Source organism: Caloenas nicobarica, chromosome 1 (assembly GCF_036013445.1).
Source record: "Caloenas nicobarica isolate bCalNic1 chromosome 1, bCalNic1.hap1, whole genome shotgun sequence".
Lineage (NCBI taxonomy): Eukaryota > Metazoa > Chordata > Aves > Columbiformes > Columbidae > Caloenas > Caloenas nicobarica.
The window spans coordinates 160,412,239-160,425,379 of NC_088245.1; the positions used below are offsets into that span (position 1 = coordinate 160,412,239).

At 40.5% G+C, this 13,141-nt stretch overlaps 1 protein-coding gene across 6 annotated transcripts in view; it reads right to left on the reverse strand.

Moving 5' to 3' along the window:
- The window catches only part of MBNL2 (muscleblind like splicing regulator 2), a 110,149-nt gene that overhangs the window by 18,928 nt on the left and 78,080 nt on the right, over positions 1 to 13,141 (reverse strand). For 4 of the 6 annotated variants that reach the window (XM_065648990.1, XM_065644880.1, XM_065645713.1 and 1 more), the window contains 5 exons: positions 12,947 to 13,111; positions 9,640 to 9,840; positions 8,194 to 8,457; positions 3,979 to 4,032; positions 3,158 to 3,311 (listed from right to left, as the gene is read on the reverse strand). In XM_065648990.1, the coding sequence (XP_065505062.1) occupies positions 3,158 to 3,311; positions 3,979 to 4,032; positions 8,194 to 8,457; positions 9,640 to 9,840; positions 12,947 to 13,000 (727 nt within the window). In that variant the 5' untranslated portion in view covers positions 13,001 to 13,111. The remainder of the gene's footprint in view (positions 1 to 3,157; positions 3,312 to 3,978; positions 4,033 to 8,193; positions 8,458 to 9,639; positions 9,841 to 12,946; positions 13,112 to 13,141) is intronic. The other 2 variants (XM_065647358.1, XM_065648154.1) reach the window with 1 other exon arrangement.

The following is a 13,141-nucleotide window of genomic DNA, read 5'->3' on the forward strand; positions in this document are numbered from 1 at the left end:
TAAGACCATTCACCAAACAATAAGGAAAAGGTGACAAAGCAATCAAACTGATGTAAAACAAACAAAGTGCAGAACTTTGGAGGTAAGCCATGCTAAGTCAAGCCCCACACTTTTTATTAGGGGAGCAAGTGGTTAAGAAAGCAGAGAAGTTATATAAAACAGTTAAGTTTTATATATATTCCAGCAGCAAAACTTGTCTTAAAATTTAACTTCACACACACACACACAGAGGAACACATTTGAAAATTATACTAATTCAGAAAATACTACATAATCATTTAAAATCCAACAGATAATGTCATGCATTGCTTCTTAGACCTGGGTGGCATGACAGGCCTTACACCCACCAAATCCAACCTTCCCAGGAAACATGGGAATACCAGATGTAGCATCTTTAACGAAAAGCTCATGACACCCACTCATATAGAGGGGGTTCCACTTTTCCTAACCTCCTCCCATACCCAGCTCCTCTCCCCAACATCCTTTCCAGGTGCTGGTGGTGCTCGCACAGAGCAGGAGGTTCAGCAGCATGAGGAAGATTTTCCACTCTGGGTCTGGGCTCCATCTGCTACGTTATCCCTCTGTTTCTGCTCTTTTCTTCATGCACTTATTTTGGGGCTTGACAACAACCTGGCCCTTAAGGTTTGGTTCCAAGATCCACCCTTCCTACCGTCAGAAATTTGTAGGATAAAACTATAATTACAACCATTAGTTGGAAAGAGGGATGGGTAATAAAAAGCACAAAGAACGAGCTAGTTAAGGAAGCATGAGCACTCCAGAAGTCTGGAAAATATCCAAATGCTATTTCACTGAAAAAGGTTTAAACTACTGTATTTTCCATGGTTAATTTAAAATCCTTGGCAATTGCACATAATAGTGATAAGCCCTGAAAGGGAGTGCTTAAGGAATAACTCATTTAATACTGCAAATTCATAGAGTTATGATGTAAAACGAATTTGTGGAAGTTTCTGTACGTTTGTAAGCACAAGGGCAGTCTTCCATTCATGTCCAAATAGGCAGTCTCACAACTCTTCTTTTTTTTCCAAACACTCCCATAAATGTCAGTATGTTTTCTGCCACAGATATTCTTGTACACCAATGTGCTAAAAATACGGCATGCTATGACCTACTATTATAAATACAGCGGCAGGCTCCAAGGTTGTTACTCAGGCCTTATAGCAAAATTCCATGAAGTCAATGCCATCTGTGTTTGTTTTTATCTTTAAAAACATATGGGAATGCTGATAGATTGGGAAATCATCGTGTGTTGCGTTTCACTTCTTGTTTAACAGACATTATTTCTATAAACTAAAATAACATCACTGAAATGTCAAGTGCATTTGCAAACACGTAGTTTTAAACAATTCTGGAAATTCACACTCAATAAAATTCTGATACTAAAACACATAATTTGTTAATTACAAATTAAAGCATGGAATTCATTAGGCAGGGTATTTACCTTTGGGAACTTTGGGAGTGGGGGTGACTGAAATAGTTTAGACGGTTATGCTGTTATTGTTTACACAAGCACCTAGCACATTCCTTCTCTTGTAGTGTTAAAGAGAAGCCCAGTCACCAGTCACGGTGCAGTTCGAGCTATCTCTGAATGCTCCGATTTCTACAGAGTTCTGAGCACTGAAATGCAAATTACATTCACTTCTCTTCAGATCACCCCTAGGAAGAATTATAACCTCGGCAGTTATTAGTGCCAAATGCTAGGAAAAGTTCTGGTGATGTTCCAAAACAAAAACCACAAGGTCCAGAGGGACCTGGACAAGCTTAAGAAATGAGTCCATGTGAACCTTATGAGGTTCAACACGGCCAAGTACAAGGTCCTGCACCTGGGTCGGGGCAACCCCTGGTATCAATACAGGCTAGGGGATGAAGGGATAGAGAGCAGCCCTGCTGTGAGGACCTGGGGGTACTGGTGGATGAAAGATTGGACATGAGCCGGCAATGTGCACTTGCAGCCCAGAAGGCTGGTTGTATCCTGAGCTGCATCAAATGAAGAGTGGCCAGCAGGTCGAGGGAGGTGATTCTGCCCCTCTGCTCTGCTTTGGTGAGACCCCACCTGGAGTCCTGTGTCCAGCTCTGGAGCCCTCAGCACAGGAAAGACATGGACCTGTTGGAGAGGGGCCAGAGGAGGCCACAGAAATGGTCAGAGGGCTGGAACAGCTCTGCTGTGAGGACGGGCTGAGAGAGTTGGGTTGTTCAGCCTGGAGAAGAGAAGGCTCCGGGGAGACCTTATTGCGGCCTTTCAGTGCTTAAAAGGGGCCTGTTAGAAAGATGGGGACAGACTTTTTAGCAGGGCCTGTTGCAATAGGACAAGGGATAATGGTTTTAAATTAAAGGACAGGAGATTCAGGCTAGACATGAGGAAGAAATTTTTTTACAATGAGGGTGGCAAAACAGTGGCACAGGCTGACCAGAGAGGTGGTAGATGCCCCATCCCTGGAGACATTCCAGGCCAGGCTGGACGGGGCTCTGAGCAACCTGATCTAGTTGAAGATGTCCCTGCTCATTGCAGGGGGGTTGGCCTAGATGACCTTTGAAGGTCCCTTCCAATCCAAACTATCCTACGATTCTGTGATTCTAAAACGCAACTGATGCCTCCAAGCCCTTCGGTGCAGCTGCAGGGAGTAACGTGTTTTGCCAGTGACTCCATGCCGGTATGAACGGGAAGGTGGTGGCTGGTGCTCCCCTGCTTGTTCTGCTGGTGTGCAGCTGAGGTCATCCCCAGGGCTGCAAAACAGCACCCAGGGGTGCAGAAGGATGTGCTGCAGCCACGGCACAGCTTCCCCACGGCATCTCTGAAGTGTGATGCTTTTCCCAGCATTTTTGTTAGTGGAAGTTGGCCCTCTCATCTCCTAGGAGAGCGCGGGGAGATAAAAGTCAAAATACAGCTGATTTAAGGTAGGAAAAAAGGGGCGAACTGCGGACAATGATGAACGAGGCTATGAATGTGCAAAGCAGCCTAACAGCATATTGTAATTTCTGCTTGAATTCTTGTACTTTGCAGGAGGAATTCATATCTATAAATGTCTGTGCAGACTTCACCTCAAGTAGGGCAAGGAGCATAATAAAACCTTCTGTAAAGTGCAACTGCCTGGCACGGGGGCTAAGGACACAAAACTGACTCTATGGGGGTATAACATACCTGTCGGGATAAACGCTGCATGTTGCTGCAACTGAGCATTGGCAAGAGCCTGTTGATAGTGCAAGACACTGGGATTGAAAACGGCACTGGCACCATTGCTTTTTTCAAGTGCTTGTCTCTTTGGTAAAGGGTGAAGAACACCAGGAGGAAAGGCCTGCAAATAAGAAAGTTAGTTAAAACAGTGTTACTTTTAAGACGTTGTCTGTAACATATACATAAATACAAAAACTTATTATTTTTTAAAGCGGCTAAAGATGCCTCATCATGCATATTAACTCAAAGCACAGCAATGTAAAATGAGTGAAATTTTGTTATTGATAGCAAAAGCATGGTACTATTAACCTAAAACTGTAGCAGCACAACTACTGAAAAGAAAGGCCTTTAAAGCAACGAAAATGGCATTGCCTTTAAATAGATTTTCAAATATTACAGGGAGAAAAAACCACTTATGTTTCATTGCCAAGTATTTTTTTAAATTTAAATATAATTTCCTATTATTATACAGATTAATGGATTACGTTAAGCATTTTCAATTACAGAAGCAGTTTTATCTCAATTGGACTTTTCATGAGAGAATATTTAAAAAAATGAAACCATGTTAGGAACCAAACTAAATCGTCTGCATTTATTACGTATGAGAATGAGATGGATAAATATTGAGTTTCCGGTAAATTAACGAGTATGTGAAATCATTTCCGGTTGATGTTCAAAAGTAAAGCGATACAAATTTCATTAGTTGCTTCTCTGGGAAAAAAAAACACCACCACCACCAACAAAAAAAAAAAGCTACATGCAAAGCAAAAGGTGAAAGGTCAAAGTACCAGGTCTACAGTTGCTTCGAGAGGTCGCTTCATTGCTTTGGCAGTCGACTGAGTCTTTTAATAACAGGCAGCGAGCACATGATGGCAGTGGGCCAATGGGATTCAAGCGAATTAACATACAGGTAAACAGCAAGCAGAGGTGCATCATGGGAACGGCATTGCATTTGTGGATAGGTGAGAAGGAAAAAAATATTCTGAATGCAATATACAACATACAAAACACTAGGCATGCACAACAACAAAAATGTCTTCTAAAGAAATGAATATTACAGTTCGAATTAGTACCGAAGCAAAAATGCATCTACTATACCTTAGTTAAAAGCATATAAGAGAGTAAAATATAGATGTTTGAAATTCAGGAAAGTTGAGTAAAACAGCAGCTTGCAGACACTATTAAGCATCGTATAAACACTTCACAGAGATGCAGAAAGTTGTAAGGATACACCTATCAGAATTCCTGATAAGTTAGTTAAGTCCCATTTTAAAGCAGAAAACTCAATTTGGAAGGCTACATTTTCACATACAAAGCACTAGTGCAAGTTGTAACGCATTACAAATGCTACTAACGTCAGTGCTTTCAAGGTGAGGGTCTTTCAATTAAGAGAAGTATGTCATTTGACAGAATTGGGGTCCAAAATGAGAGAGGTTCTCCTTTTCCAATACAAAAGATTAAGTAACATGTCTAGTTACACTAACTTATCATTAATTCTTTTTTTTCCCCTACAGCTGGATCGTTTTTGTAGATTTTTTTTCTTTGTAACTTACCACATTACATTGAGAGGGAAAAAAAGTCTTTCAGAATTTAAAATATATTTTCTAAATTTCGATACAACCTTCAGGAGCAGGTGGTAAAAATACTGCTCTCAGTTCATAAGTGAACGTTAACATATGAGTTATGATACTAGTCCAGCATTATTAATTTTTTCAGGCATAGTACATAGGCATATACATTAATGTATACTTCCATAATAAGATCAAACTTATGGCTGATACGTTGGCATTCTGTAAAAAATCTTCTCATATCAAATATTACTTTTAAGTTTTATCCTGTAAGTAATTCTTACAAACCTTTAGAAAGGAAAGCAAGGTTTACTTAGAAATCAGAATTTTTACTTTTGTTTTTTAAACACAGGCTGATATTTAGATCTTTTGAGGATATGCAGATTATACCTATCTTGACATCAGTATGTGGAAATATGGAACAAAAGTGGAAAAACAGAATAGGACAAGGCACAAAATGCCTACAAACAGCTAATGGCCACAAGATCAGCAAGGGCCCACAGGGTATTTTGCAAGACAGCCCTCACTTAGGCTACTCCTCGTTCCTGGCTCTGTTGCACCTACGTTGCATGAGGCTTTCCAACACCCTCCTCATCTCTCCTTTAGCGCACTTCTGGATTACATACCCTAATCTATAGGAGCTGCTCGTCCATCTGGGGTCCAAGACTCAGACATAAAAATGGAACACCTGGTGCAAAGTGAGGATCTGGAGAGCCTTCTTGTGTCTAAGCAGGGTGCTGTGTAGCCAAGGTGTGGTACCCGCCATGTGCACCTCCACAGGGGACATCCCTCAGACCCACTCTGCATCCACCATGGATGGAGGTGAAGCATCTCGACCGAATTCAGCATTATGCGATGACGAAGTTCACAAATTCAAATCAACATCATGAAGAGTAAAGGATTTCAGCTAATTAACTTTATTATCCAAATGCAGATCTTATCTGATCTCACTTGTTAACTTATTATCTCTGGGTTTATGATTGCCTTTCTCCATTTCTTCTCCATGCTCTTCTTGACCTCACCTCCCTATTTTGAAGCTTTTTGCTGGCTTTCCTGTCATCTTCCACAGCAAGTTCAGTCTCACAATTTTCCCATCCTCAAGGTTTACACTTGATCTGTTTCTAGACCTGCTCATCAACCTTCTAGTCTCCCACTCTCTTCAGGCTTTCAGACTGACTGTCCATTTTTCTCTCCCACCTCTATCTTTCCTTTCATTTTGTCCTAACAGTAAAACCTCCTTTGCCTCTTTCTGTTGCATCAGGGAATCATACAACGTCCTGCGTTGGAAGGGACCCACAAGGATCATCGAGTCCAGCTCCTGTCCCTGCACAGGACAACCCCACAGGTCACACCATGTGTCTGAGGGCTTGTCCAGTCTCTTCTTGAACACTGTCAGGCTTGGGGCCGTGACACCTCCCTGGGGAGCCTGTTCCGGTGTCCACCACCCTCTGGGGGAAGAACCTTTTCCTCATGTCCAACCTAAACCTCTCCTGGCACATCTTCCTGCCGCACTACTGCCCTCGAGATCCAACTGAGTATTCTTGGTCAGTCTTGCTGGTTTGTGTCTTTTTTTGTTGTTATTGCCATTCAGGTGATTTTTCATTCATTCTGATTGTTTCGCATCTACATTAAACAAAAAAATAGTTGGATTGTAAAGAACCTTTTCTGTTGGTAATCTAAATATGCCATTAAAGTATTTTGTACATGATTTTCTGCAAAAAGTTACCCTGAATTGCAGGTCCTTGCATTCTTCTACCATGACATTAGAATGCTAACATTTCAATTCTGAATTTCCAAAGATGCTTCATCTTGCTTCGAGGCTAATGCAACTCCAATTACAGTTTATTTAAAAGCATAGGATATATATCCAGCCATTACTGAATCACAAAAAAATGAATCCACTCATCTCTCTCCCTTCTTCTGTAGTATATTGCCTAGAAATATTACTTCCTCTCATTGGACAATAAATATTGAACAATAGAAGCTAATTAGAATAAAAAAAACAATCTCCTTTGCTTTAATTTCCAGATGGTATTCAATTTCTGCAAGCACAGGAAAGTTTAACTAAAAATCACCCAGTTTAAAACAGAGACTGGGGATACTATAAGAGAAAGAATATTAAAACTTAAGAAATGTTCTTCTGTTCAGAGGTTTACTTTCTTGCATAACTTACCCTTTGTCCCTCAAAAAGTCTGGTCTTTGCTAATTTGCTAAATACAATAGCTTGGGGTAGTTATATACTGTACTGTTTTGTGTTTCTGGTAGGCTTCTTACCCAGAGAATAACTGTATTGTCTGTAACTATTGCATACACTGCCCACTAGTCCACAAACCACATCTGCTTAATTATTCGTCCACTGCCAGCAATGAGGAAATGATTCTTTGATTTGCTGCTGGCCATTTTGTCTCCCAAGTCAGATCCTGCATGCTTGATTTATTTATCTTTATCAATATCACTCTATTTAAATTTATCAGCTTTCCTGGTAGCAACTGTAAGTTATATCTAATAATGGTAAATGGGTGGGCTGACTTCTCTGAACAGTTTTCAGTAAGAGCTTAAAATAACTGAAAATAGAAAGCCCTCAATCTCTTTTCTTCTGACTACAGTTACTAAGCCTTTTCTTAATGATTCCCATTTTAGTTTACTACTTTTAAACTCTCTTTTTCTAATAGAAAAATTGTATCATAGAGAGATTCCAGCAACTTGGCCATGACAGCAGGAAAGGCAGAAGTCTCTAGGTGTGAGATTCATCATCTAACTAAAGTTAAAAAAGATATAGTCAAGACTTGTTAGACAGCGGGGACAGGTGTGTACCTACAGAGGGTAGTTCTTTCTCAGCCTCAGACAGGCACAAGTGGTAGATGAAATGAACGTGCTGGTTCTGCTCCACTACCTATAAAGTGAGACCAAGATGGCCAGGCTCAGGTCAGATATCTGTCTGACATCTAAGCTGGGGTGAACTGAATCCTAATACAGTTTTCTACTACCAATTTCTGAAGCAAAAGCTTTCTCTTTGCTTTTCTTCCTTTTCTTCCAAATTTCCACACATGTATCTGTCATTGAAGAGCTAAAACAGCGCATGTGCCCCTATTTTCCAGGGGTTAATAAAGCTCATCAGTTTATTTCTGCTCGGAAATACTAGGGGCAAATTTAACATATAATCAAGGCAGAGAACAGAAGTGGTATAGAGTGTCATTTGCTTCACTGTCTTGGATAGAAATACAGCATTAAAATACGGGCATAAAGAAAAAAAAAGTGCTTCCTCCCATCAAGCAATAATAATAATTTCATAAATTCTTATCTTCTACCAAAAAAAAAAAAAAAAAAAAGAGGCAAAGGAGAAAAGAAAGTACAAGCAAACAGCATTAAATTGAAGCAAAATAGGCATCAAAGAGCTTCTGTCAATAAAAGGCAGCTGTATATGGCAGCACTTACCATCACAGTCGCAGCTGCCGCAGCTGCCTGGGCTGCCACCGCAGCCTGGTTGGCTTGGTGTTGCGCCGCTTTGATTTTGGCCTGCAAATGTGCAGGAGGGTGAAAATACTTGCATTTCTCCCTCATGCAACGACCTTTTATGTAATCCATACACACGGTTACGGTGTTGTCGTTTGTGTCAATCATGGTGCTGTCTGCCGGGTGGGCAAAGCGGCAATCAGTCTCTCCGCGCGCGCAGTTTCCCCGCTGGAACTCCCTGCACACCTACGTGCAAAACAACACGCGTTGCAGGGGGAGAGCTCGGTGCCAACGCCAAAGCGCAAGGGCAGCCCTGCGCCCCCAAAAGACAGACCTGCCCCCTTCCCCAGTATAGGTCAAGCTTTTCAGCCAATTCAACTTAATAAAACCTTCGCCATCTTCTGAGAGAGGGAAATGCATCTGTTCTACCCTTACGTGCTTGGCTCCTCAGGTAGCTCTGCGGGATGGCAGCTAAATGAATCTGACATGCAACAGAAGCATTCCCAAGTGCCTTTCCTTTTTCCTGTTTAGAATAAAACACCTGGGAAGGATACTTACTGAAGTAACTTGCCCCTGCATAACTGGAAATCACAAAATATCCAGTCCCTTTCTGACTACACTTGACATTCTTGCAGCTCCACTGCTAGGGAGGGAATTCCTCTTGCTGAACCCAGGGAAGACATGCATCAGGTGCACTGTACTTTTTGTGGAGTCCACAAACAAAACGAAGACCTTCCTTAAAAATAACTTGCAAAAACACGCAAAACAAACATACTGATTTTCCTAAGAAAAAATGTGCTCTCAACACTAGTGCTTGGGCTTTAGGGAAAGGACATTCAGTTCTTGCAAGAGCCATTTGGCCTTGTCGTGTTCTTGGATCACAGATTCCACGGAGCCCAGCTACGTGGAGATCCATCAACACCAGGGAGGCTCTGCACGTAGCTGGGGGCTTGTCCCTTCAACCTGCTGCAGGCTTAGTAACACTCAACAGCTCTATTTCTAGCTCAAGACTGAAGGGCTATAGAATTCCTCTAATATTGATCCATAAGGCTATAAAAGTCCTTCAGTTTCAACGCATAAAACCCATGACAGAATAAATACTGCAATAAAAATGTGCTTGTTAGATATTTCACCAAAGCATACCTTTGCAGGCATGTATACCTGAGGTACACTGGAGGAGATGAACTTAAAGATGAAACTCCATGTTGATGTCTATGTATTAAATTTGAGCAAAAGCACTACCTTAAAAATAACATTGTTTAACTACCACTGGCTGCAGGCATAGAAATCCTGCCTAGTTACAAGGTCTTTTATTCATGGCGACTAAATTTAAGCATAGTTTCTAAAACAATAGAGTCCTTCCCTCCAGGATCTTTCACACAGCCTAACAGAGAATTGTATTTCTAGTCACGGCGGTGTCTACAGTACCTCCAGTTTATCAGTCCTGAGGAGTTTCTGGGTTGCAGTTGAACCGGGGACTGAAACTGGTGGACTTCCAGGAACAATGACGGGCGGCGTGGGTAGGATCTCGGTCGGGACTAAGCCAACTCCTGGTGTTACTGGTGTTAGGTAAGGAGCAAAGCTAATAGCCGTGTTCGTTCCTATTGTGGGACCCACTGGAAATGTGGGCTGCAAAATGAAAACACAGACCAAAACAAAAAAAACCACACACCACCACAAAAACAAAACAAAACAAAACAACCACAACAAAAAAAACAAAAACACAAGACAACAACCAACCCATTAATCAAGAGCTTATTAGTTGTCTTTTGCATGTTCTTTCTGGTGCTGATTTGTTTTCTTAATCAAAACATGTGAAACAGCTGGCAAAACACACAGCATACTCTCTTCTTTTAATCATGTAACACATTCCAGTGGCATACTAAGAACCACATTTTATAGCTCTATTATTAGAAAAGAGGCTGCTGATGCAAAGGGAGTCGTAGTTTGAACCTGAATCTCTGTGGAGGTCCAGCTTACATTGCGGGCTTATTTACACATCTAAAAGTAGAACTAACATAGGCTTTACTGCTTTTTCTCAGTACCTGTTTTCCTTGAGAAAACAGGCTATTTTTCAAAGTACCAGACTTCATGGGTGAAGCATTATTAACTATATTAAAGCCATATTTCTAACAAGAGTATATATAATGAGCATGGCATGTAACTTCCATCTGTTTGCATGCTGTATTTTCCCACCTCCTGCAATTATATGTTACTATGGCCCACACATCGGAAAACCTCACCTTTGCGAATGTTTGTGTGCTCAGCTGTCACCAGTGGCAAGCAGAATAAATATTATAATCTCAGCTGGACACAATATTTAGAAAGGGATTATTCAGGCTTAGCTAGAGTTCATCTTACAAAAAAATTTGATTGGAAGGAATGATATAGGTCTAAAAATCTGTTTCGTGCCTTCCTACAGCAAGTCAGTGAAGTCATGACCAGAAGAAAGAGCACTTGTGTGATGCTAAAATGCAGCCAAGGCAGAATGGTGGGTTTGTTACCACCAGCTTTAGAGGCGGGGGAGGCAGAACATCACCATGGTCAGACCCAGAAAGTGCTTTAGTTCTGCAGAGCTGATATTTACCCTGCAGAGTGAAGCTACAATTATAAAATGAGGAAAAACTATGCAGAAAAACAGGACAAATCTCAGATTATCTTTGTCAAAAAATAAGTTCCCAAATAAGCCAGCAGTTAGAAATGAACCACGCAATAGCAGAGAGTAGGAAAAGACTTAAAGACACTTAATGAAGGAGGAGTGTCTTTCTCATCAAGGTGGCCTGCTGTCAGAGAAGGGAAGCCAGCCATGCACAGTATCTAAAAAATACACAAGAGAAAGCACAGGAGCTGGAAGGTTTCTTTCTTTTTTTTTTTTTTTTGATCTTTGGAACCAGTTACTAAATTATAAGTGAATGTGAATTAGTATCAGGAAGATGCTTTGAGCAGCACATTTGCCAAGATAACCAACTGTACAGAAATGGCATCTACCTGCCCCAGAGAATTAAAAGTGAATAATGTTCTGTTTTAATCAGAGATCAAAACTGCTTGATATCAAACAGCATGGTTTATATGCCAAGTGCGAGCTAAATCCTTTAGAGCATAATAATGAACGTTTATACGAAACAACAGTTCAACTATGCTGGGAACAATAGTGTTATGTAAAATATAAATAACAACTTTGTATCAGCTATAATTTTAAGAATAAATCCACATGTTGAATGACTTCTCTGGAATTTTCTTTCACTTTTTATCCATTTGGCCAAGGCTGAGTCATCTTAATCTGGCAATTTATGTGAGACAGAGACTTAAAACCCGACACTTCTATCACAGCAATCAGTACAGAAGGCATTACGTCAATGAAATTGTAAAGTTCAAATGATGAAATGGGTGAGAATAAAAAAGTATAATTCTGCCACTTTATTTTTTTCTCATAATACTACGAGGTGAAATCTATTACTTCATAACAACTTTTCTGGTGAAAACTGAGGCAGTATAAACTCTGGAAATATCAAAACACATTATGTCAGTATACCAACATATGTTTTGATGAGCATGTACAAGGAATTCAGGGACTCCTGACACTCAGTTTTTGTTCATGCCTCCCACCTTACAGCAGATGTTCCAAGTGTAAAAACACATTTGTCAGAGGCATCTGGGGTGAGCTTCCTGTGACCAAATACAGATGTCTTCCTCTGAGATGCTTATGCTTGGCTCTTGTGACAGACCATGGAAAGACAAAGGCACTTAAAAACCCAAATCATCTAATCCGAATGCAAATGTCTTAAACAAGCCAAGTGAATAGTAATTAGAAGTGCCTGTTTCTTTTGATAAATGGTAAATGGGCCTTGGAAGCCCAACAGAGAAGTTGATGCCAACACTCCAGATGCCCCAAGTTAGAGAAAGAAATCCCACTCCGGTGCCTCACACTAGGCATTTGGATTGAGAAAACATCATTAGCAGCCATGTGTGAAGAGTTTAATTCCGATTACTTGCCTAACCATGCTTTGGAAGTCTGGTACAACTGAGGAGCTCAACTGCAAAGGCAGCCCTAAGCAATTAACCATTTTCATGTATATCCAAAGACACTGCTCATGCCTGCAAGACTCTAGGTTTATGTCACCTACTGGATTTGAAGTGTCCCAGGCACCATACACATTACCTCAAGAAAAAATGCTGAGTTTGTAAAGCTGCATGCACCAGCAGTTCTCCGTCTTATTCTGGGACACTTCAGATTTCAAGAGTAAGAAAATGCTACCCAGAATGCCATTAAGCTTTGTTCCTGGTATTGGGATTAAATACTATTTAGAGCCATTCAAACCCAGAGACTCCTGAGAAACTTTGCATTCCTACTCAAATAGCTTACTAGCAAATTATCATTATTATTATCATTATCATTATTATTATTATTACTATTATACAAATTTTCACCTCCAGAAGGATTATAGGTAAAAACTTTGCAAAACTAGACTAAACCTGATGTGAACTGATTGAAGGAAAAAAAAAAGGAGGAAAAAAATAGCAAATTAGTCTGGGATTAAAATAAGTATCATATCTACAGCAACACTCCATTATATCTTCAAATTCAAATAGAAATGAACATATCTCTAGCATCTTGGCAATTCCTTAAGTCAACAGATGGGGACTATTTTTATCGATACTAGTTTAGAGAAGTTTTGCAGCTCAATACAGTCTTCAGCTTTACTTACCAATAACACCATCACAGAAACATACTTACCACTGGCTGTAGCGGTGACCCTGGAAACATGAACTGCATTTGCTGGGCAAGCATTGCTGCTGCAGTTTTTTGTTGGATTAAGTTGTTCCTGCCATTTATTTCCAGTTGAGTTTTTAAATGTGTTGGTGGATGAAGGTACTTGCAGTTTTCCCTTGTACAACGACCCTGGAAAAAGAAGTCACAGTAATTGGTCTG